Source organism: Patella vulgata, chromosome 6 (assembly GCF_932274485.2).
Source record: "Patella vulgata chromosome 6, xgPatVulg1.2, whole genome shotgun sequence".
Classification (NCBI taxonomy): Eukaryota; Metazoa; Mollusca; class Gastropoda; family Patellidae; genus Patella; species Patella vulgata.
Genome location: NC_065884.2, coordinates 8891501 through 8919322, shown reverse-complemented (window position 1 = coordinate 8919322; position 27822 = coordinate 8891501). Strand labels below are relative to the sequence as shown.

At 33.3% G+C, this 27822-nt stretch overlaps 1 protein-coding gene across 1 annotated transcript; it reads right to left on the bottom strand.

The window, feature by feature from the left end:
* Positions 1-1578: 1578 nt before the first annotated feature.
* LOC126824978 (uncharacterized) lies at positions 1579-26548 on the bottom strand. The gene is made up of 14 exons (XM_056101689.1): positions 26499-26548; positions 26110-26127; positions 22795-22812; positions 21202-21219; positions 20964-20981; positions 20224-20241; positions 13169-13186; positions 12961-12978; positions 10581-10598; positions 10387-10404; positions 9606-9623; positions 6611-6628; positions 5760-5777; positions 1579-2422 (listed from the first exon to the last, which is right to left on the bottom strand). The coding sequence occupies exons 1-14, from the start codon at positions 26546-26548 to the stop codon at positions 2377-2379; spliced, it is 312 nt and encodes a 103-aa protein (XP_055957664.1). The 3' UTR covers positions 1579-2376.
* Positions 26549-27822: the final 1274 nt, after the last annotated feature.

Here is a 27822-nt window from a genome sequence, read left to right as displayed (position 1 = left end):
GTAGTGTAACAGAGTGATGTTGTTCGTTGTGTGATTGTTGTGATAGATTGTCTATTAACTCTCCCAGGTTTTCTCTGTTTTGACCTGTGATCGTCTATCGTATTTGATCTGGACTTCACGTTGATTTTACACGACTAACACAGTATATCTTCTAAGTAAACTTTATTACTGTTGAATTATTCGAGGTGGCTCCCAGTAGAATTACTTCGGTAGATAAGCTCCGTTTGCCTAAAGAAACGGGTACTACGTCTTGACACCTGAGAAGACAGACCAAAAATCAGCTCTCGGATGAAGAAGAGATCTTCACTTATATTGGTAGCCGCAGTGGAGATTATTTACCGAAGTAATTCTACTGGGAGTCACCTCGAATAATTAGTAAATACATAGTAAGTACATAAATAAAGTATGTAGAACCTTCCTACAGTAGGAAGCTTAACCCCATCTCATACATTATCGAACATACAAACACTGAACTTCATAGAACAAGACATTTTACGAATAGGTTAGCCGAAGTTGAAAACACGAATATTTCAAACAACAGATCTGCCTCCACTGAGTATGATACCAACTGACCCAGACAATCGAGTCTAACAATATCTCGAATAGTGATCATTGTGACAGGTTGTCAGCGTGTTGTACCAATGGTGCAGCTTGCGATCTTTGATTTCCCCGTTTACTGTAAAATGTTTTTAAAAAACCTTCGAATAATATTATTATCACGTCATATTTGGGGGTCACAGTGGCTAATTGTGTAAGTCGCTGGTTCGCTAGCCTGGAGGTCGTGTGTTCGATCCCTGCATTGGCCGAAAAAGTTCATCCAGATTTTCTGCCGTGGTTCCCCCTTGTCAGTGATGCAGGACCGATCCAGTCGTTCGGGTAGGAAGAAAAACCGAGGTTCCGTGTACACATTAGCATGCACGTAAAAGATCCTTGACAGTTGGGATTCGACATAAGAGTAGGCCGTAGTGTCGCTGTCTGGGCAAAATTAACCCATTTCGGAGCAGAACAGTAAGACGTTAAACTCAATTTCATTTCATGAAGTCATATTTGTGAAGTGGACTCGGTCTTAGTAGAAAGTACAATGATCCTAGATAACATCTATGTAGAATTTTTAGAGAAAATTAAAGGGAAGGGGACATGGTACAAAATTCTTGTTTCTCATCTTCAGAAAGTATACGCCCTTGGTGGGTGGGGTAAGTCAATTGGAACGGGGGTTGAATTAAGAAATAAAAGCTCAGTGTCTAGTGTGGTGTTTTGGTACATTCTAAGGTAAATTCTGATTATATTAAACCATAAATTTTAAACATCAGTCAAGGGACGAATTCCAAAATAAAATGTTATATCAAGTTATTTGTTTATTTCTGTAAAACTGTGTGACCTTATGATACAGCGAGCACGTGCTAACTATCCGGCATTCCAACTCTCTTTAAAAGAACAAGTATGGAAACAAATCATTCGGAATTGAAGCTCGCAAATCGGAATTAATGGGGCGCTGCTCATATCAAATATTATTAGGTCCTAGTAACGACACTTGTAGGTGAAGTACAGATTTGTTGCAATGAAAACATAACTTTAAAATCAAAATACAAATAAGAATTTATTTTAGTTTCAGAATACATATATCTATATTTATTGTAATGAAAATATAATTTTAAAATACATAGGAGAATTTATTTTAGTTTCAGAATACATATCTAGATTTATTGTAAATCAAAATATAATTTTAACATCAAAATACAAATTAAAAGCTATATTTGAGAATACTGCTATAGATTTGGTGTAATTAAAATAATATATCAGAATACAAAGTCATGTTTGCCCTTTGAAAAGAGCTAATTGGGTATAAGAAAATAAAACATATGGTCTAGGTACAGTGGTGGACAAACTTTTTAGGTGAAGGGCCAAACACAAAGTTTTGAAACAGCAAGGGCGAAACAAGGATTATGAAATGTCATTTTATTGAATAAAGTAATACGGAACAAAGCACTTTATTTTTAACACTATCCTTATCAGGCACATTGAAAAATGAAGTTAGTGGGAACAATGGTACTGAGATTTGTCAGACAAAATAGTTTTACAGTGCTTGTCAAAAGCATTTCAACAAATCAAACAATAACGTAAAATGAAAGTAGGCCCAAGTCAAGCGATGTCACTTAGGCGCTGCAAGCTATAAATAGATCTACAAAGATTATTGATCCTAAAGAGTTTTCGGGCCCAACAATAAGCAACTTCGATTTTTTACTTCAATAAAAGATACAATTACTCATAAATTTTCAGATGTAGTGGTAGGGTCTGGCGGGCGGGTGACAGGGTTTTGTGGGTCGTAGTTTGCCCACCACTGGTCTAGTATGATGTAGAAAGCATCTGGTAGATAGGTCAGTTGTTGAGTGTTGATATTATGTACGTCTGTCTTCTGTATTCACTGTAAATAAAACAACATTTAGTTTTAATTTGTTTTAATATTAGTCAACATTTACATATTCATAAACTATAAAATATTAGTAAACTTTAACAGATTAATATACTTTAAAAATATAAGTCAACTTTAACAGATTAATGTACCTTACTTTAAAATATTAGTCAACTTTAACAGATCAATGTACTTTAAACTATTAGTAATCCCGTGAATTCAAAACACAATATTCAATCATCAATCATTGTATGTACTATATAATAAAATAAATACAAAGCTCAATCATCAATATGTTACATCATCAATGTTTTTTTATATACTATACATATTAATATAATGTTACAGCTTCAGTTAACCTAATCTCTGCTTTATAAAACAAGACCAGTCGTCCATTGGACGTTCACATTAAGGATTTGGTTGAAATAGGGGGGCGGGGGGTAGACAGCTAGGTTGGATGGCCGAATGGTTAGCACGTGCGTGCTGTATCATACGGACTGTCATTGAGTCAACTGGCATGGTTTCGAATTACTGGTTGTACGTGACGAGCAGGGTCGCCTGTCCGACCTCGTGGGTTTTCTCCGGGACCTCCGGTTTCCTCCCACTGCTAAAGACCAATGCGCGCAAGTGAATTAATGAATTAAAATTAAACCATATGTTAGTCCCAAAATGACCTAGTTTGTGTCGAGTGGACGTTAAACCCCATTCTCTCTCTCTCTCCTGTTATTGAAATGATTATTCATGCTGAATTTAAACACAATCTGTTAATATTTGCAACAAGTGGAATATTTGCAAGCAAAATATATTAACAAAAACTTGGATGTAGCAATAGATACCGTCCTCATGCTAGAAGTATGACACGTTACAAGGGGATCCATTTAGAACTGTCGTCCGTGGGCGAGACGCAAAAAATGTTCGTGACACTACACCTACGGGGTGGGCATGCATCAAAATCAATAAGTACTGTCCTTAGTGTAGAGGCAATGGATGTTTCAAGATCATCAGTTCAGATTTGCGGCCATAAAATATCAACAAAAAGGTGGCGTGGCACAACCATTGGAGTCGGGCATGCACCAAATATAAATAGGTACAATCCTGTTATTAAAATCATTGGAACTAAATCTGTTACCAATTGAGAACTGTAGAGTATTTATAGACTTATCCTATTAACACAAATGTGGTAGTGGCACCTTGCGTAGGGGTTGGACATGCGCCATATTCAATAGTTGTCGTCCTTGGGGTACAAGAAATAAGTATGCCAAGATGATGAATTTAGAATTGTGACCTGTACGAGAAACAGACAATATTGGGTATGGCGCCGCTCTGGGAACCGAGCATGCACCAAAATGTATAGGTGTCGTAATTAGGGTGTATGTGTTCAGAATTGCAGCATGTAAGCCATGTATGTCACTGGAGATTGGGCATGCACGAAACACAATATGGATTATTCTTGGGTATAAAGAATAACTATACCAAGTTCTGAAACGGTCTCCCACTGCTAAAGACCCCTACACGCAAGTGAAGTATTGAAATCAAATTAAACCATATTATTATGTTGGTACCGAAATGACCTAGTTTTTGTCGCGTGGACGTTAAACACCATCTATCTCCCTCTCTCTCTTAGACGTTCCGAGAAGAATTGTGACCCGTAAGCGACCCCCTCCCCCACCCACACACATATGAAGATAAGATCGGGCTGATAACAATACACCACCATGTTGCAATGAGGTCGTATTAAAACAGTTCGATTAAATCTAATTGAATTTACCTTAGTTCCGAAGAGTAACGATTTCTATATGTCGTAACCTGAAACAGATACATGCATATATAATTCTTCTATTCGTTCGTCATGTTGGAACATTCGTCATAAGTATAATAGTATGTATCGTGCTGCGTTTGAAATCGTGGTTTTAATAGTGGTGATCCTACCAGGTTTTATCATATATTGAGGTCAGTCGTACCCAGAGGCGTAGCCGTGAAATATATATTGGCGGGGGGCTCGCAAATGAAATTATATAAAATGTTGAAAATCTGTGACACCGGAGCCGATGTAGCGCGATGGGGAGAGTGTGGGAGGGTTTGGGGGGGGGCCACACCACGAATTTTTTTAAAGTTTCAGTCTTCTGTAAACACTGTTTTGGCATATTTTACGGGGTAAAACTAAAACATCACACCAACATATTGGGATATGTACAGATTTTACAATGATAGAATCTTAACTAATCCTAATATTTGTTGTAAATAAATAGGAGGTCCAAGTATATTCAGACCACCACCCCCCTCCGAAAAACATGGGCGTCACACATGGTGGGAGGTCCAGGGGGAGGCCGCCCCCCCCCCCCCATGTATGACGCCCCTGATCGTACCGAAACGCATCCTAATGTATCTGCACATACCAGATCGCAAACTTAACCGCGGCAAACCTATCGTAACGCATCGCACGACAGTGGGAATATAGCAGTAACATTATGTTGACCTGAATATTGGAACGTCTGTCATCAGTGTACACCGCATAGATCAAACAATTTTCAATTCAACATATCTTTGAAAATACTGAACAGAATTGAACTAATATTGGGCTGATATTCCTATTTGAGAGTCATCTTTCACACCATTGTGATTCATCTAGCTTAAAATGGTAAATCTGGACTTTTAGCATTGTTATATTATTAGAAACAATTAATACATAAAACAATAAAATCAACATTTTATACCGATAACATTAATTCTAATGTCACTGAAAAAAACCTTTCAAAAATAGATATCTAAATAGTTTATCTATTATCGAGAAAACATTTTTAAAAACCATATCTAAATATGTTATTTTACTGTTGAGAAAACTTTTGGTGTTTAAAGTTATTGATCAGATGAATTAAATTGTGTATAAACAACAAAATTGATTTTATTTGAAAGAGAACAGCTTTGCCCGCCGAAAGTAAATGTCGTGACATTTCTCTGGGATTTCAAAATGGTCGAATAATATTAACTTTCTCTTTTGCTGAAATGTTCATGCTATTGATGACATCTTACAGAACAGCGTGTTTACATTCGATTTAGTATTTAGGTCTATTACATCTTACTCTGAGAGGTAACAACAAATGGCTGACTTCTAAACAAATTTCAATTTGTAAGATTATGTAACAAGAAAGATGTAGGCCATTCTCGTGCAAATTATTATTAATTAGGCCTGACCACAATATTACAATTACATATATTATTCTATATTCATTGTATAATATCACAATTATTTATATTATTTTAAATTATCTTGGATCTTCTTGATAATAATTACATGATGTAGTATGATGTATTAGTATATTCAATCCAGTATAATAAAATAATGACTTACCTCTGGTATTCCTCCTCTCTATAAAACAAACAAATATATAATATTTATTAACATCAAATATAAACATGATTAAAACACAGAATATAAAATGTTTTAATAGTGGTGATCCTACCAGGTTTTATCATATATTGAGGTCAGTCGTACCCAGAGGCGTAGCCGTGAAATATATATTGGCGGGGGGCTCGCAAATGAAATTATATAAAATGTTGAAAATCTGTGACACCGGAGCCGTTGTAGCGCGATGGGGAGAGTGTGGGAGGGTTTGGGGGGCCACACCACGAATTTTTTTAAAGTTTCAGTCTTCTGTAAACACTGTTTTGGCATATTTTACGGGGTAAAACTAAAACATCACACCAACATATTGGGATATGTACAGATTTTACAATGATAGAATCTTAACTAATCCTAATATTTGTTGTAAATAAATAGGAGGTCCAAGTATATTCAGACCACCACCCCCCTCCGAAAAACATGGGCGTCACACATGGTGGGAGGTCCAGGGGGAGGCCGCCCCCCCCCCCCCATGTATGACGCCCCTGATCCCACCTGAAACGCATCCTAATGTATCTGCACATTCCAGATCGCAAACTTAACCGCGGCAAACCTATCGTAACGCATCGCACGACAGTGGGAATATAGCAGTAACATTATGTTGACCTGAATATTCCTCCTCACTATAAAACAAACAAATATATAATATTTATTAACATCAAATATAAACATGATTAAAACACAGAATATAAAATATAAATAAATTATGATCAATAGTGATTAGGTTTTATTGTCTCTGTTCAGTATGATTAATTAAGAAATTAATAAATTAAACTATATATTATAGTTGGATGACTTACCTGATAATACCTTTATTTCTATAAAACAGAAAAATAATATATATATATATTAACGCCAACTATAAACATATATAATTAATATATATACATGCTAGAAATATTCTATAAGCATAAAAATAGGAGTAACTAAACGATGCGCCATTGACATTTCTCGATAAAATATGAAATTTACCAAGGCTAAATATGCTAATATGTACTTAGATTGATTATTTAACATTTAATTAAGAAAACAAAATCAAAATACCAATGTTAGATAATGTCCCGGTATGGAATCAATATCGGATTTCAAACATGATTTATCATTAAATTGTTGACAATAAATAGCAGCGGGCTTATATAGTTAGCAGCATAAATCGATGAAATTTTACATATCTTTGTAAATACCGAAAGGATATGAATCATTATTGGGTTATTATTTCTATTGTAGATTCATCTTTCACAATATTGTAGTTTGCAAGTGATTGAATTTATTTAAAATGGCGCATCGGGACATTTAGCATTGTTATATTAATAGAAACAATAACATCTACATTTTATACCGATAACAACTTTCATAACGTATACTTAAATAGTTTATCTATTATTGATAAAACATTTGTAAAAAAAGACATCTAAATAGTTATTTTACTATGAAAAAGAAGTTTGGTGTCTAAAGCTATTGAATGAATTAAATTGTATATATGTAAACAACAAAACTTATTTTGTTATTTAAGAGACAACAGCTTTTCCAATCGAAAGTCTTATGTTGTATAAAGACATTTTTATAGAATTTGAAAATAGTCGAATAATATTAACCTAAAATTTCGTAGCCCAACTTTCTCATTTCCTAAATTGTTCATGCTATTGATGACATAAAGCCCATGCAATGTCTACTAAACATGGATGACATGTTACAGAAAAGCGCGTTTGTATTGGATTTAGAAATATGTAGGTCTATATACAGCATCGTATACTATAGGATGTAACAACTAATGGCCATCTTAAAACTAAAATTAAATCAGGAAGATTGTCTAATAATAATGATGTAGTCTATTTGCATATTACCTTGCTTCTATGAATATGAACACTTTATTTAACTCCAATAGTAACCCGAAACACATATATAATTCCTTATTTCGTTCGTCATGTTGGAACATTCGTCATCAGTGTAATACTATGTTGACTCGTCCATTAGAACAACGTCCATGGTCAGTATGTTAACGGTATTATTGTAACGTTTGTCGCTAGTGTAACAGTCCATTAGAACAACGTCTATCGTTAGTATAATATTATGTAACATTTCCCACTAGCACGATTCATGCTACGATTGAAATCGTGGTTTTAATAGTGGCGATCGTATCAGGTCTTATCATATATTGAGGTCAGTCGCTGCAATCGAGCTGATCGTACCGAAACGTATCCGAATGTATCTGTGCGTACCAGATCGCGAACTTAATAGCGGCAATCCTGTCGTAACGCATCGCACGACACGGGGAACATTGCAGTAACAATATGTTGACCTGAATATTGGAACGTCAGATTTCAGTACGCGTTTCCGCTAGCATGGATCAAAACATTTTTAATTCAACATATCTTTGAAAATACTGAACAGAATTGAACAAGTATTGGACTGATATTCCTATTAGAGATTTATCTTTTACTGTAGTTTGCAAGTGATTCATCTAGCTTAAAATATAACCATTGTTATATTATTAGAAATAATTAATACATAAAACAATAACATCAACATTTTATACCGATAACATTAATTCTAATGTCACTGAAAAAACTTTCAAAAATATATATCTAAATAGTTTATCTATTATCGAGAAAAACATTTTTTAAAACTATATCTAAATGTTATTTTACTGTTGAGAAAACTTTTGGTGTTTTAAAGTTATTGATCAGATGAATTAAATTGTGTATAAACAACAAAATTGATTTTGTTATTTGAAAGAGAACAGCTTTGCCTGACGAAAGTAAATGTCGTGACATTTCTCTGGGATTTCAAAATGGTTGAATCAAGTTTAGTTATAATAAATCAGTTTAGTTACACCAAATTCGCGTTGTTAATGCAAAGTGTTATTAATTAGAACCGATCACATTTTTAACAGTTTATTTATCAGATTTCCTTAACCAATGTACATATCGTTATATTGAATTACACGTACAAAATTATGTAAAAATCCATTTTCTCTTTGTTCACATTGGATAATCTTCTGAACTTCACCGTCTATAGATATTTTCTCCACAATATTACAATTACATATATTATTCTATGTATAATATTACATATAGATATAGTATTTTAAGTTATCTTTGATCTTCGTGATAACATAAAACAAACAAATATATAATATTTATCAACATCAAATATAAACATGATTAAAACACAGAATATAAAATATAAATACATGATCAATAGTGATTAGGTTTTATTGTCTCTGTCCAGTATGATTAATTAATAAATTAGAACAAGTTATTCACTAAAGACCCCTACGCGCAAGTGAAGTATTGAAATAAAATTAAACCATATTATTATGTTGGTCCCGAAATGACCTAGTTTGTGTCGCGTGGACGTTAAACACCATTTCTCTCTATCTATCTCCCTCTCTCTCTTAGACGTTCCGCGAAGAATTGTGACCCGTAAGCGACCCCCTATTGATGACATCTTACAGAACAGCGTGTTTACATTCGATTTAGTATTTAGGTCTATTACATCTTACTCTGAGGGGTAACAACAAATGGCTGACTTCTAAACAAATTTCAATTTGTAAGATTATGTAACAAGAAAGATGTAGGCCATTCTCGTGCAAATTATTATTAATTAGGCCTGACCACATTTTTAACCATTTATTTATTAGATTTTCTTAACCAATAATAGTTAACAAAATGATCTAAAAATCCGTTTCCTCTTTGTTCACGTTGGATAATCTTCTGAACTTCACGCCAATGGGTAGCAGAATTTCAAGTTAGCTAGCAGAAAATAAACATAGAAATAATTGAAAAAACTTACCTCAGATTCACCAGTAGCCTATTCAAGAAAGAAATATAATATATGATTTTATTTATATACCAAAATATTCCAATGTATCGAGAAACAGGTTTTACGATATTGTAATAACAAAACGGTTGTCAAAACTAAACGTATATTAGTCGTTCGGATAGGACGAAAAGGAGAGATCCGGTGTACACATTTGCGTGCCTGTAACATATCCCTTAACAGTTGGAAGTAAGGCCATTTTCATTATAGCACACTGTATGGAGTTAGCCTGCCTTCATTAGCCCAGTCGGTCCAGAAAGGTAGAACGTTAAACCCCCTTTAATTTCAATTCTATATATATAAATATATATTCTAGTATGTCGGGTGAACAAGTGTGATTTTTAAAGTTGGTAACGTTGCCGTTATAAATCAAGTTTAGTTATAATAAATCAGTTTAGTTACACCAAATTCGCGTTGTTAATGCAAAGTATTATTAATTAGACCCGATCACATTTTTAACCGTTTATTTATCAGATTTCCTTAACCAATGTACACATCGTTATATTGAATTACACGTACAAAATTATGTAAAAATCCATTTTCTCTTCGTACACATTGGATAATCTTCTGAACTTCACCGTCTATAGATATTTTCTCCACAATATTACAATTACATATATTATTCTATATTCATTGTATAATATTACAATTATTTATATTATTTTAAATTATCTTGGATCTTCTTGATAATAATTACATGATGTAGTATGATGTATTAGTATATTCAATCCAGTATAATAATATAATGACTTACCTCTGGTATGCCTCCTCACTATAAAACAAACAAATATATAATATTTATTAACATCAAATATAAACAGATTAAAACACAGAATATAAAATATAAATAAATTATGATCAATAGTGATTAGGTTTTATTGTCTCTGTTCAGTATGATTAATTAAGAAATTAATAAATTAAACTATATATTATAGTTGGATGACTTACCTGATAATACCTTTATTTCTATAAAACAGAAAAATAATATATATATATATATTAACACCAACTATAAACATATATAATTAATATATATATACATGCTAGAAATATTTTATAAGCATGAAAATAGGAGTAACTAAACGATGCGCCATTGGCATTTGTCGATAAAATATGAAATTTACCAAGGCTAAATATGCTAATATGTACTTAGATTGATTATTTAACATTTAATTAAGAAAACAAAATCAAAATACCAATGTTAGATAATGTCCCGGTATGGAATCAATATCGGATTTCAAACATGATTTATCATTAAATTGTTGACAATAAATGGCAGCGGGCTTATATAGTTAGCAGCATAAATCGATGAAATTTTACATATCTTTGTAAATACTGAAAGGATATGAATCATTATTGGGTTATTATTTCTATTGTAGATTCATCTTTCACAATATTGTAGTTTGCAAGTGATTGAATTTATTTAAAATGGCGCATCGGGACATTTAGCATTGTTATATTAATAGAAACAATAACATCAACATTTTATACCGATAACAACTTTCATAACGTATACTTAAATAGTTTATCTATTATTGATAAAACATTTGTAAAAAAAGACATCTAAATAGTTATTTTACTATGAAAAAGACGTTTGGTGTCTAAAGCTATTGAATGAATTAAATTGTATATATGTAAACAACAAAACTTATTTTGTTATTTAAGTGACAACAGCTTTTCCAATCGAAAGTCTTATGTTGTATAAAGACATTTTTATAGAATTTGAAAATAGTCGAATAATATCAACCTAAAATTTCGTAGCCCAACTTTCTAATTTCCTAAATTGTTCATGCCATTGATGACATAAAGCCCATGCAATGTCTACTAAACATGGATGACATTTTACAGAAAAGCGCGTTTGTATTGGATTTAGAAATATGTAGGTCTATATACAGCATCGTATACTATAAGATGTAACAACTAATGGCCAGCTTAAAACTAAAATTAAATCAGGAAGATTGTCTAATAATAAAGATGTAGGCTATTTGCATATTACCTTGCTTCTATGAATATGAACACTTTATTTAACTCCAATAGTAACCCGAAACACATATATAATTCCTTATTTCGTTCGTCATGTTGGAACATTCGTCATCAGTGTAATACTATGTTGACTCGTCCATTAGAACAACGTCCATGGTCAGTATGTTAACTGTATTATTGTAACGTTTGTCGCTAGTGTAACAGTCCATTAGAATAACGTCTATCGTCAGTATAATATTATGTAACATTTCCCACTAGCACGATTCATGCTACGATTGAAATCGTGGTTTTAATAGTGGCGATCGTATCAGGTCTTATCATATATTGAGGTCAGTCGATGCAATCGAGCTGATCGTACCGAAACGTATCCGAATGTATCTGTGCGTACCAGATCGCGAACTTAATAGCGGCAATCCTGTCGTAACGCATCGCACGACACGGGGAACATTGCAGTAACAATATGTTGACCTGAATATTGGAACGTCAGATTTCAGTATGCGTTTCCGCTAGCATGGATCAAAACATTTTTAATTCAACATATCTTTGAAAATACTGAACAGAATTGAACAATTATTGGACTGATATTCCTATTAGAGATTTATCTTTTAGTGTAGTTTGCAAGTGATTCATCTAGCTTAAAATATAACCATTGTTATATTATTTTATACATAAAACAATAACATCAACATTTTATACCGATAATATTAATTCTAATGTCACTGAAAAAACTTTCAAAAAATAGATATCTAAATAGTTTATCTATTATCGAGAAAATATTTTTTAAAACTATATCTAAATATGTTATTTTACTGTTGAGAAAACTTTTGGTGTTTAAAGTTATTGAACAGATGAATTAAATTGTGTATAAACAACAAAATTGATTTTGTTATTTGAAAGAGAACAGCTTTGCCTGCCGAAAGTAAATGTCGTGACATTTCTCTGGGATTTCAAAATGGTCGAATAATATTAACTTTCTCTTTTGCTGAAATGTTCATGCTATTGATGACATCTTACAGAACAGCGTGTTTACATTCGATTTAGTATTACATCTTACTCTGAGGGGTAACAACAAATGACTGACTTCTAAACCAATTTCAATTTGTAAGATTATGTAACAAGAAAGATGTAGGCCATTCTCGTGCAAATTATTATTAATTAGGCCTGACCACATTTTTAACCATTTATTTATGAGATTTTCTTAAAGAATAATAGTTAACAAAATGATCTAAAAATCCGTTTCCTCTTTGTTCACATTGGATAATCTTCCGAACTCCACACCAATGGGTAGCAGAATTTCAATTTAGTTAGTAGAAAATAAATATAGAAATAAATGAAAAAAACTTACCTCAGATTCGCCAGTTTCCTATTCCAGAAAGAAATATAATATATAATTTTATTGATATACAAAAATATTCCAATGTATCGAGAAACAGGTTTTATAATATTGTAATAACATGTACGTTGGATAATCTTCCGAACTCCACGCCAATGGGTAGCAGAATGTCAATTTAATTAGCAGAAAATAAATATAGAAATAATTGAAAAAAACTTACTTCTGTTTCGCCAGTTTCCTATTCAAGAAAGAAATATATATAATTTTATTGATATACAAAAACATTTAAATGTATCGGGAAACAGGTTTTATAATATTGTAATAACAAAACGGTTGTCAAAACTAAACGTATATTAGTCGTTCGGATAGGACGAAAAGGAGAGGTCCGGTGTACACATTTGCGTGCCTGTAACATATCCCTTAACAGTTGGAAGTAAGGCCATTTTCATTATAGCACACTGTATGGAGTAAGCCTGCCTTCATTAACCCAGTCGGTCCAGAAAGGTAGAACGTTAAACCCCCTTTAATTTCAATTCTTATATATATATATATATTCTAGTATGTCGGGTGAACAAGTGTGATTTTTGAAGTTGGTAACATTGCCGTTATAAATCAAGTTTAGTTATAAAGTAGAAAGTAGAAAATAAAAAGCAAAAGAGAAAATTCTTATCCAAAATGGACATTTTCGTGTGGGAAACATAATATACCGCTCTTGCCTTTCAACCTAATACGTCCACCATTTCAACTTTAAGTCGTAAATATTCTACTTTCAACAACAGAATTTCTACTTTCAATAATCAACTTTTGACATTCGACTTTCAACTTCAGATTTTATACTCAAGATTTTCTGATCGAGATTTTCTCCATGCATATTACGGAAATAAATTTGATCACCTGACTATTTCTGCATACCATTAAAATACGGTAATTTCCCGTAAAAATAAACGATCCCATAGATACCGTATTTTAATTACATGCAGAAAATTTTGAAAATTTGAGTGCACCTGGGTGCATTCCTGGGCCTCAAATTGAAGTGCCTCAGACAGGGTTTCATGGCTGAATTTTATGAAATTTCCCTCTTCGACTCCTCCCGCCGATATCATCTTGAGAGTAGCAGAGAGTGTCTTTTGAACTCTACGCCGGGGGCAATACAGCTGTAGTATCACATTGCAAGTGAACTATAGGTATTCTATTATTCTATTCATGCTGCTCAATAGGCACCTTATGTTGGACACAATAGGCACCTACATTTAAGGCACCTACATTTAAGGCGCCCGTAGGCACCCTACATCGGGCGTAGGCAAATGCAAACACTTGAACCGGCGCCTTGTAGGCGAACAAATAAACCAGGGCCTCTTTAAACCCGTAACCCGGGTATAAAAGGGCAGGTCCCAGGAAAATGGCGATAAATTATGCAGCCAAGAGCTCGAGCTAATTTTGAACTATTTCTTCTTCGTATAGCGTAATGAGGTGGACAACCCCTTCCTAATAACCCGTGCAGTTTGGAATTTGCGTGTATGAATGATTCATACAGACGGGCACTTGGTATCGTAGCAACGCGCGTAAACAAAACAAAGCTGGTGCGGCTCATTCAGATATCATCAGCATAGCGGATTACCTTATTCGCCAATTTCTTGATTATCCTTACACAACCATTTATTGAATGTAATAATCTTCGAGTGTATAATCCAATTACAATATCCTGATGTTAGCGATAATCCAAAATAGAAGACATGAATTTAAAACAATGGGATGGATTGCGTTAGCACTGGGTTTCTAGGGGACAGGAGCGCTCGAATTGTCGAACGCAGTGACGTTAAAACTGATAGATTTTAGATGCCCCTTTCCCGCCTAAACCTCGCTACAACTTTACTCCCCTCGAGGTAGACTGATCCGATCGAATTCTCAATCTCAAAACGTTCAAAAATGTTCTGTCAGTGCAAATGACAAAACACTGGACACGAATCGGAGGCTAGGCCGGTAGGACTACGCGAGACGAGAGGAGCCGCGAGTACGTGAGTTTGATGAGCGAGTACGCGTGTTCAGTGGAGACCAACACACCTCACAGTAGCTTACATCGCACGTATGGTATCAAGACAAGAGGATCAGGAGGTGATGATGACAGGCAGGCCTCGGTGGACCATGCTACGAGCCTACAGGTCGCCTACCAATTTGAAAACTCCTAAAAAATCATTATTGTCGGCAAAATATTGGGGGGGGGGGGCTAATTCGATTTTTTGAGGGGCTTAGCCACCCAATAGCCACCACGTGGCTACGGGCCAGCATGCACACACACTAGGGGCGACGGCAGTAATACGCCCACATTATAAATGAGATCAAAATAAAGACATGATAAGCTGATGACAACATACAACAACTTGATTGTAGATCTTACTATTGGAACTTCCGTCATCACAGCAGGCCACTTTCCATGTACGCGTTTCCGACAGCATGGATCAAAAAATGTTCAATTCCACATATCTTTGTAAATACTGAACGGATTTAAACAATTATTGGTCTGCTATTCCTATTATATATTCATCTTTCACAATAGTGTTGTATTCAAGTGATTAGGTATAAATACAAAGTATACCACGTTCTGATACGATCCTTTCAGTCACTACTAAAAACTTTTGTAAGGAGTTCATTCGTTGTAGACTTGGAATTCTTCTATCTTTGTAAATACTAAGCGGAATTGAACCATTATTGAACTATTATTTATATTAGCGATCCATCTATCACAATAGTGTTATAAGTGATTCATCTAGCTTAAACATACATTATGCAAGAGCTAAATCTGATTATTGCAAGTCTTTATTTAGGCTTCAGATGTTATAGAAATTATAAATTAGATCTTCATTTACACACCAAGACCAAAATCAACTCTATAGACCCACGGATGGCTTGGCTTCAGCTTGGATTTAAACAGGATTTCATTGATTGATTAAATTTTTAAATGGCGCCGTAAGCGGAGATTAACCGTTACGTTGACGTCATACTCCCGGAAATTTCAGATCGAGGCTAAATGATAGTGAACAAAGCGAGGCCGCTGTTGAGCGAGGCCGCATGTCAGTCAATTTGATTGAAAGTTCGATATATATACGGCCTTGATATTATGTTTAGCTGTGGTTAAAATGAGAGTTTGGATGTCGGTATTATACGCTCTTTTGTCATATGCGTTTACAGAAAAATTATGGAAATTGATAAACATCGCAGCTAACAATAACATCACCCCAGTTGAATTGCAGCGACATTGGATCACTGTTTGTTGTCTGCTTCGGTAGTTACGTAGGCCTAGCTACCAGCTGTACAAGAGTACACACAGGCTAACAAGAAGTCGGCTATACTTATGCCTCATTGACTTGGTCCATTCCTTTCAAACTTTCGCTTCTTATCTATATATTAAAAGTCTTATTTTTAATTTGTAGTAAAAATAAATGTTATGCGAATTGAATTGCATCCCCGCCGAATAGGCTAACGGTACCACAGCCATTGAAAACGTTACTTGATAATCGATATGATGTAGGTGGAGTTAACGCCTGTCAATCAAACGTTCGGACATTCTCGGAGACGGTGTAGAGGCAGTTGACTCCTATTTCTAGTCAAAAATTACAGTGGTGATAACTTTGTTCAGAATAAAGTAATTTGACTGAAATTTTCAATATATTCTCCTTTCATCATCTATTTTTGAACTGTTATAGCAAGAATGGCCAAATCTCTATTAAAATCTCCCATAATGTATCTTTAATATGGGGCCTGATTACTTTAAGTATTGTCTTAGAAACAATTGATACATAAAACAATAACATCCACATTTTATACAGACAACATTAATTCTAATATTATTGATAAAATAATACATTTAAATATTTATTTTACTATTGGGAAGACAATTGATGTCTAAAGTTATTGATCAGATGAATTAAATTGCGTATAAACAACAAAACTGGTTTTGTTATTTGAAAGACAACAGCTTTGCCTGTCGAAACTATTATGTAATGTCATGATATTTCTCTGGAATTTCAAAATGGTCGAATAATATTAACTTTCTCTTTACATCTTACTTTGAGCGGTAACAACCAATGGCTGCCTTCTACCAATTTCAATTTGTAAGATTATGTAACAAGAAAGATGTAGGCCATTTTCATGCAAATTATTATTAATTAGGCCAACCACATTTTTAACCATTTATTTATGAAAATTTCTTTACCAATAATATTTAATAAAAAAATAAAACATAACTAAACGATTCGCCATTGACATTTACCCCTAAAATATGAAATTTATCATGGCCTAACCCACGTTAGTATGTACTTAGATTGATAATTTAACATTTAATTATGAAAACAAAATCAAAATACCAATGTTAGATAATGTCCCGGCATGGATTCAATAGCGGATTTAAAACATGATCTACCATTAAATTGTTGACAATAAATGGCGGCGAGCTTATAATATAACAGAAAATTAATACATATATATATATTAACACCAACCATAAACATATAATTAATATATATACATGCTAGAAATATTTTATAAGCATGAAAATAAAAGTAACTAAACGATGCGCCATTGGCATTTCTCGATAAAATATGAAATTTACCAAGGCTAAATATGCTAATATGTACTTAGATTGATTATTTAACATTTAATTAAGAAAACAAAATCAAAATACCAATGTTAGATAATGTCCCGGCATGGATTCAATATCGGATTTAAAACATGATCTATCATTAAATTGTTGACAATAAATGGCAGCGGGCTTATATAGTGAGCAGCATAAATCGATGAAATTTTACATATCTTTGTAAATACTGAAAGGGTATGAATCATTATTGGGTTATTATTTCTATTGTAGATTCATCTTTCACAATATTGTAGTTTGCAAGTGATTGAAGTTATTTAAATTGGCGCATCGGGACATTTAGCATTGTTATATTAATAGAAACAATAACATCAACATTTTATACCGATAACAACTTTCATAACGTATACTTAAATAGTTATCTATTATTGATAAAACATTTGTAAAAAAGGACATCTAAATAGTTATTTTACTATGAAGAAAACGTTTGGTGTCTAAAGCTATTGAATGAATTAAATTGTATATATGTAAACAACAAAACTTATTTTGTTATTTAAGAGACAACAGCTTTTGATGACATAAAGCCCAATGTCTTCTAAACATGGATGACATTTTACAGAAAAACGCGTTTGTATTGGATTATTAAATATGTAGGTCTATATACAGCATCGTCTACTATAAGATGTAACAACTAATGGCCAGCTTAAAACTAAAATTAAATCAGGAAGATTGTCTAATAATAAAGATGTAGGCTATTTGCATATTACCTTGCTTCTATGAATATGAACACTTTATTTAACTCCAATAGTAACCCGAAACACATATATAATTCGTTAATTCGTTCGTCATGTTGGAACATTCGTCATCAGTGTAATACTATGTTGACTCGTCCATTAGAACAACGTCCATGGTCAGTATGTTAACTGTATTATTGTAACGTTTGTCGCTAGTGTAACAGTCCATTAGAACAACGTCTATCGTCAGTATAATATTATGTAACATTTCCCACTAGCACGATTCGTGCTACGATTGTAATCGTGGTTTTAATAGTGGCGATCCTATCAGGTCTTATCATATATTGAGGTCAGTCGCTGCAATCGAGCTGATTGTACCGAAACGTATTCGAATGTATCTGCACGTACCAGATCGTCAGTATAATATTATGTAACATTTCCCACTAGCACGATTCATGCTACGATTGTAATCGTGGTTTTAATAGTGGCGATCGTATCAGGTCTTATCATATATTGAGGTCAGTCGCTGCAATCGAGCTGATCGTATCGAAACGTATTCGAATGTATCTGTGCGTACCAGATCGCGAACTTAATAGCGGCAATCTTGTCGTAACGCATCGCACGACAGTGGGAGCATTGCAGTAACAATATGTTGACCTGAATATTGGAACGTCAGCCTTGAGTACGCGTCAGCCAGCATAGATCAAAACATTTTCAATTCAACATATCTTTGAAAATACTGAACTGAATTGAACAATTATTGGACTGATATTCCTATTAGAGATTTATCTTTTACTGTAGTTTGCAAGTGATTCATCTAGCTTAAAATATAACCATTGTTATATTATTAGAAATAATTAATACATAAAACAATAACATCAACATTTTATACCGATAACATTAATTCTAATGTCACCGAAAAAACTTTCAAAAATATATATCTAAATAGTTTATCTATTATCGAGAAAAACATTTTTTAAAACTATATCTAAATGTTATTTTACTGTTGAGAAAACTTTTGGTGTTTTAAAGTTATTGATCAGATGAATTAAATTGTGTATAAACAACAAAATTGATTTTGTTATTTGAAAGAGAACAGCTTTGCCTGCCGAAAGTAAATGTCGTGACATTTCTCTGGGATTTCAAAATGGTCGAATACTATTAACTTTCTCTTTTGCTGAAATGTTCATGCTATTGATGACATCTTACAGAACAGCGTGTTTACATTCGATTTAGTATTTAGGTCTATTACATCTTACTCTGAGGGGTAACAACAAATGGCTGACTTCTAAACAAATTTCAATTTGTAAGATTATGTAACAAGAAAGATGTAGGCCATTCTCGTGCAAATTATTATTAATTAGGCCTGACCACATTTTTAACCATTTATTTATGAGATTTTCTTAAAGAATAATAGTTAACAAAATGATCTAAAAATCCGTTTACTCTTTGTTCACGTTGGATAATCTTCCGAACTCCACGCCAATGGTTAGCAGAATGTCAATTTAATTAGCAGAAAATAAATATAGAAATAATTGAAAAAAATTTACATCAGATTCGCCAGTTTCCTATTCAAGAAAGAAATATATATAATGCTATTGATGACATCTTACAGAACAGCGTGTTTACATTCGATTTAGTATTTAGGTCTATTACATCTTACTCTGAGGGGTAACAACAAATGGCTGACTTCTAAACAAATTTCAATTTGTAAGATTATGTAACAAGAAAGATGTAGGCCATTCTCGTGCAAATTATTATTAATTAGGCCTGACCACATTTTTAACCATTTATTTATTAGATTTTATTAACCAATAATAGTTAACAAAATGATCTAAAAATCCGTTTCCTCTTTGTTCACGTTGGATAATCTTCTGAACTTCACGCCAATGGGTAGCAAAATTTCAAGTTAGCTAGCAGAAAATAAACATAGAAATAATTGAAAAAACTTACCTCAGATTCGCCAGTCGCCTATTCAAGAAAGAAATATAATATATGATTTTATTTATATACCAAAATATTCCAATGTATCGAGAAACAGGTTTTACGATATTGTAATAACAAAACGGTTGTCAAAACTAAACGTATATTAGTCGTTCGGATAGGACGAAAAGGAGAGATCCGGTGTACACATTTGCGTGCCTGTAACATATCCCTTAACAGTTAGAAGTAAGGCCATTTTCATTATAGCACACTGTATGGAGTAAGCCTGCCTTCATCAGCCCAGTCGGTCCAGAAAGGTAGAACGTTAAACCCCTGTCGGGTGAACAAGTGTGATTTTTGAAGTTGGTAACGTTGTCGTTATAAATCAAGTTTAGTTATAATAAATCAGTTTAGTTACACCAAATTCGCGTTGTTAATGCAAAGTGTTATTAATTAGAACCGATCACATTTTTAACAGTTTATTTATCAGATTTCCTTAACCAATGTACATATCGTTATATTGAATTACACGTACAAAATTATGTAAAAATCCATTTTCTCTTTGTTCACATTGGATAATCTTCTGAACTTCACCGTCTATAGATATTTTCTCCACAATATTACAATTACATATATTATTCTATATGTATTGTATAATATTACATATAGATATAGTATTTTAAGTTATCTTTGATCTTCGTGATAATAATTACATGATGTAGTATGTTGTATTAGTATATTCAATCCTGTATAATAATATAATAACTTACCCCTGGTACTCCTCCTCACTATAAAACAAACAAATATATAATATTTATTAACATCAAATATAAACATGATTAAAATACAAAATATAAAATATAAATACATGATCAATAGTGATTAGGTTTTATTGTCTCTGTCCAGTATGATTAATTAATAAATTAGAACAAGTTATTCACTATACAAGAACTTTAAATGTCAACACAATTATTATATTCCACTGTATATTATAGTTAGATGACTTACCTGATATACCCCTCATAGCTATAAAACAGAAAAATTATATATATTAGCATCAACCATAACCATAGATAATTAATATATATACATGCTAGAAATATTTTATAAGCATGAAAATAAAAGTAACTAAACGATGCTCCATTGACATTTCTCGATACAATATCAAATTTATCAAGGCTTAATGTGGTAGTATGTACTCAGATTGATTATTTAACATTTAATTAAGAAAACAGAATCAAAATACCAACGCTAGATAATGTCCCGGCATGGATTCAATATCGGATTTAAAACATGATCTATCATTAAATTGTTGACAATAAATGGCGGCGGGCTTATTGCCTATATAGTGCGCAGCATAATATAATTATTAAATTTCATTTTCACATATCTTTGAACATACTGAAAGGATCTAAAAAATTATTGGACTATTATTCCTACTGTAGATTCATCTTTCGCAATATTGTAGTTTTAAAGTGATTGTGAATTTATTTTAAAATGGCGCATCGGGACATTTAGCATTGCTATATTATTAGAAACAATAACATCAACATTTTATACCGATAACTTTCATATCGTATACTTAAATAGTTTATCTATTATTGATAAAACATTTGTAAAAAATACACCTAAATAGTTATTTTACATTGAAGAAGACTTTTGGTGTCTAAAGCTATTGAATGAATTAAATTGTATATATGTAAACAACAAAACTTATTTTGTTATTTAAGAGACAACATCTTTGCTAGTCGAAAGCTTTATGTTATATAAAGACAATTCTATAGAATTTGAAAATGGTCGAATAATATAAACCTGAAATTTCGTAGCACAAATTTCTCTTTTCCTGAATTGTTCATGCTATTGATGACATAAAACACAATGTCAAGTATATATATAGATATAGATAACATCTTACAGAACAGGGGAGCCACGGTGGCTAGGTGGGTAAGACGCTGGCTAGCTAGCCCGGAGGTCGCGCTTTCGATGCCTATATTAGGGATTTTCAGGCGTAGTTTCACCCCTTGTCAGTGGTTCAGGACGGATGGCCTGACTAGGACAGCTATGTAGTCATTCGGATGAGACAAAAAACCGAGTTCACGTATATATATTGGCATACACGTAAAATACCCCTTGGTAGATGGAATTCGATATAAGAGTAGGCAATAGTGAGGCTGCCAAGGCAAAATTTCCCTCATAGCACAATGTATAGCGTATGCTTGTCTAGCCCAGTCGGAGTAGAACAGTAGGACGTTTTATTTTATTTCTTCCAGACCAGCGCGTTTATATTGGATTTAGAAATATGTAGTTCTATATACAGCATCGTATACTATAAGATGTAACAACTAATGGCCAACTTCAAACCAAGATTAAATCAGGAAGTTTCAATTTTTGTAAGATTGTCTTATAAGAAAGATATTGTTTATTATTAATTAGGCCTGGTCACACTCCTTAATCATTGTACATATAGTTAACAAAATGATCTAAAAATCCGTTTCCTCTTTCTTCACATTGATAACGTTTTAAACTTTACACCTTTGGATGATAGGCGAATTTGAATTTAGATAGCAGAAAACCAATATAGAAATAATTGAAAACACTTACCTCTCTTCCCGTAACAACCTATTCAAGAAAGAAATATAATTTTATTAATTTACAAAAACATTCAAATGTATCAATATATGAATCGTTGATATCGAGAAACGGGTTTTATAATAAATATATAAACTTGGTAATACCAGAAAGTTTGTCATCAGTAATCTTACATTAGTCGTTCGGATGAGACGAAAAGTCGAGGTCCCGGGTGAACACATTTTCGCGCACTTTAAAGATACCTTGATTGATGGAACTCGAAAAAAGTGTAGAACTTGGCGCCGTTGTCAGGGCACATTTCTGTCATAGCAGACTGTGTGGCGTAAGCTGGTTTCCATCACTCGAATTGGTGCAGAAAAGTAGGACGTTAAACCAAATTTCATTTCATTTCAAAACTTACATTTTTCTTATTCTTGTTACAAAGGTACTTGGAAACATACGAGTCTTTCAAATTCAAACTGAAAAGGGATCCTTTATATGCATTGCTCATTTTTACACGATTTGGAATTCGTCGTCATTTGAAAACTATTTAATATGTGAAGTATTTTATCTGTACGATTGTGAATTGATCCTGCTTAAAACAGGCAGTTAAAAAAAGTTCAAAAACAGTATTGTAGCTAATTAGTATGGTTATATAATCTTTCATAAAATATTTCTAGGTAAAAATCTATTTTATTCCTGGTTATTCTATATCACGTGTTTATCTCATGTCTCAATTTTAAATAAATAAATCATAAAATTTTGTAATTACATGAATAGAGTTATTGTGAATATTCTTAGAAATAATTGAAATTGAGGCAATTGATTTATTGCTGAGAGGAATGGAATGAAATGGAGTTTAATGTATTATTTCACCAACCGGGCTAATGAAGAGGGACATACACCAATTATCAAGTGTTCATTTATATGCACGCCAACGTAACCACATGGTCACATTTATGTGAACGTGTATTCGTTGTTGGAAACAGCGTTTTCTTTATAAACGTCAATGATGAATAAATGGTATTCTCTTAATATTCTCTTTCGTTGTAACACCTATGGAAAGCCTAATATTTTACCTTTACACGTTATTTACGTGACTGACCCCAACTTAAACAAACCTTCCGTCTGTCGATAGTTATAACTTTCTGATTGCATCTTCGTAAAGTAAGATTTCATATTTATCAGTTTTATTGTTTCAGACACAACCACTAACATCCAAATCGTAGAAGTTCTGATGTTGATCGCTTGAACGGAAATATATATTGGTAGTTACAGGGTAACAGTGTTCAAATCCACCTCTCCTTCCCTTTCCTCCAAAAGGCCCAAACCAAGGTTCGTTAACGCACCAGCTATCTAGATTTCTAACTTTCTGGTGTGCAACTGACGTACAATTTCCATGTAACATTATTTGAACTTGCGCTATCGTAACTCTACCAGATATCAACTTGTTACATTGGAATGACGCGAGCTGCTTAGACAGGAATATAACTAGAACTTAATGAGCAGTAATACAACCAACCAAGAGTGAGTTATCATATTCGGCCATCAAGTAAAAGTAATACAATTTTAGAAAGTATCCCCAGTTTTGTTAACGGTTTGTAATGATACATTAGGATTTTTTACTTAGTATACCCGCAGGCTTTCAAAGTTGGCTACTCCCTCCCCCCTCCCACCCGTAGATCACTCCTGCAATTATTCTCCCTATTCAATGTACACTAGATCTAGGTTGTGGGAACTTCGGCATAAGTCAAATATCAGATTGATATGGTGCTTAACGTCCACCGAATATCAACTAGACTATGAGACTGACATGTTGCATATATCGCCATTTAATAGCACTCAGAGGTTTTGATTAGTTCGAGGTAAACGGAAAATGCGAGAAACCCACGAGGTTAGTCACGAATCAGCCAGGCCATATTTCAACAAGCCGGCTAATGAAGGGTGGTACATACTATGCAGTATGAGATGGGAGAATTTTGGCCGGATAATCCAGTTATCAACGGTTCTTTTACGTGCACGCCCATGCGTACACATATTATTTATGTCTATTGTGTGGATGGAGTAAGTGTGAATTAAGGGATGGGAAAGGTGGGTGTTATCATACTCGGCCACCAAGTAAAATGGATAATGGAAAATGCACTCTAAAATCAGGTTAATATGATGCTTAACGTCGACTCAACATCGGCTAGACCATTTCGAGGCTGCGTCCGATGAAGGGTGGTACATACAATGCAGTATGACATGGGGATAATCCACTTATCACTTTTATAAGCACACAAATAAAAGTAACTAAACGATGCTCAAAATACCAATGTTGGATAATGTCCCGGTATGGATTCAATATCGGATTTAAAACATGGCCTATCATTAAATTGTTGACATCAAAATGGCGGCGGGCTTATTGCGTAGCGAGCAACATATATCGATGAAATTTCACATATCTTTGTAAATAATGAAAGGATCTGAACTATTATTACGCTGTTATTCTTATTGTAGATTCACCTTTCACAACTGAAGTAAATGAATGTGTTTAAAATGGCGCATCGTGACTTAAACCATTATTATATTATTAGAAACACATAAACCAATGACATCAACATTTTATACCAATAACATTAATTCCAGTATTATTGAGCAAACATTTAAATCGTATATTTAAGTAGTTTATCTATTATTGATAAAACATGTTTTTACAAATACATCTTTATGTTACCATAGAAAAGATTGTTGGTGTCTAAAGCTATTGAATGAATTAAATTGTATGTAAACAACATAACTTATTTTGTTATTTTAGAGACAACGGCTTTGCTACGCGTAAATCTTATGGTATATAAAGACAATTCTATATAGAATTTGAAAATGGTCGAATAATATTAACCTGAAATTTTGTAGCCAGAACATTCTCTTTTCCTAAACTTTTTTTATACTATCGATGACGTAAAACCCAATGTCAAATAAACATGGATGACATCTTACAGAACATCGTGTTTGTATTGGATTTAGTAATATGTAGAGGTCTATGAAAGTATCTTATACTATAAATTGTAACAACTTATAGGAAACATCTAAACCACGATTAAGTCAAGAAGCCTCTATTTATAAGATGGTGAAACAAGAAAGATATAGTCGCATACAGATTATTATTAATTAGGCCTGGTCACACTCCTAGTCGTTTATTTATCAGATTTTCTAAACCAATGTACATATAATTAACACAATTATCTATAAAACAATCCGTCTACTCTTTCTTCACATTCTATAACCATGTGAACTTCACGCCTCTAGATAGCCGAATTTCAATTTAGATAGCAGAAAATAAATATAGAAATAACTGAAACAACTTACCTTAATTTCGCCACCAGACTATTTAAGAAAGGAATATAATTTTATTAATATATAAAATATTCATATGTATCAATATATGAATCGTTGATATCGAGAAACAGGTTTTATAATAAATATCTAAACTTGGTAATACCAGAAGGTTTGTCACCACTAATCTTGTATTAGTCTTTCGGATGGTATGTAAACCGCGGTCCCGTGTACACATTTGGGCGCACTATAAAGATACCTTGAAAGATGGAATATGAAATAAGTGTAGGATTTAGCACCACTGTCGGGACAAATTTCCCCCTTAGTGCATTGTATGGTGTAAGCAGGTCTTCATCAGTGCAGTCGGTGAAGAAAAGTAGGAAGTTAAACCCCGTTTCATTTCATTCCATTTCAAAACTTACATCTTGTTATTCTTGTTACAACTTTTAAGTATACTAATACTAGGAAACATCGGGGGCTCTCAAATTCAAACTGAAATGGGATTCTGTACATACATGTGCATGTAATTCGTCGTCATTTGGTACAAAATTATTCATTAATTCGATGTGCTTTAGGTTATTTCTAACATGCCATTTTTCAAATTAAGAACATTGATTTTGTTGTCGATAGTTATAACAGTTGAACATAACATAAATTAAATCCAAACATGCTTTACTTGTGAAAATAAACTTTTTAATGTAGACGGATATACTCTTGACAAAACAAACCAAAACATCGAAATGAATTAAATTGACACTCTATTGTTCACACAGTTGAAAACTATTTAATATGTGAAGTATGTAAACTGTACGATTGTGAAATTGACCTGCTTACAACCGGTAGTTAAATAAAGTTCAAAAACAGTATTGTAGCTAATTAGTATGGTTATATAATCTTTCATAAAATATTTCTAGGTAAAAATCTATTTTATTGCATGTTATTCTATATCACGTGTTTATCTCATGTCTCAATTTTAAATAAATAAATCATAAAATTTCATAATTACATGAATTTAACAAGAGTTGTTGCGAATATTCTTAACCCCTATCTTTAAAATTAAATGAAATGAAATAGGGCTTAACGTCCTACTGTTCTGCTTCGACTGGGCTAATGAAGACAGACATACGCCATACCGAATTCCCAATGTCAAAAGATCTTTTATGTGCACCCTAACGTGCACACAGGACCTCAGTTTATCGTACCACCCCAACGACTTGACAGCTGTCCTTTGCAGACCCTCCGTCCTGCCCCACTGACAAGGGGGAAAGCATGCTGGAAAATCGCGATCAACTTTCTAGGCCAACACCTAGATCGAAACCGCGACCTACAGGCTAACGAGTCAGCGTCTTACTCACTTAGCCACCGTGGCTCTTCATCATCTTTAAATCTGAGTAATAAACATCAAAACAGAATGAAGGAAAAGAGCCGAATTCTATCGACTAATATACATATTATTTATGTCTATTGTGCGGATGGAGTAAGTGTGAATTAAGGGATGGGGAAAGGGTATGTTATCATACTCGACCACCAAGTAAAATGGATAATGGAAAATGCACTCTAAAATCAGGTTTAATTATGATTCTTAACGTCAACTCAACATCAGCTAGACCATTTCGAGACTGCGGCTGATGAAGGGTGGTATATACTATGCTGTAAGATGTGGGGAATTTTGGTCGATAATCCACTTATCAACGTGACCTCAATTAAAAACCCCAGATTCACCAAGACAGTATACTTCATTAGCTA

Excerpts from the sequence above, each read along its gene's own strand:
- LOC126824978 (XM_056101689.1), bottom strand. The coding sequence starts at position 26,548 with ATGTTTCCTAGTATTAGTATACTTAAAAGTTGTAACAAGAATAACAAG.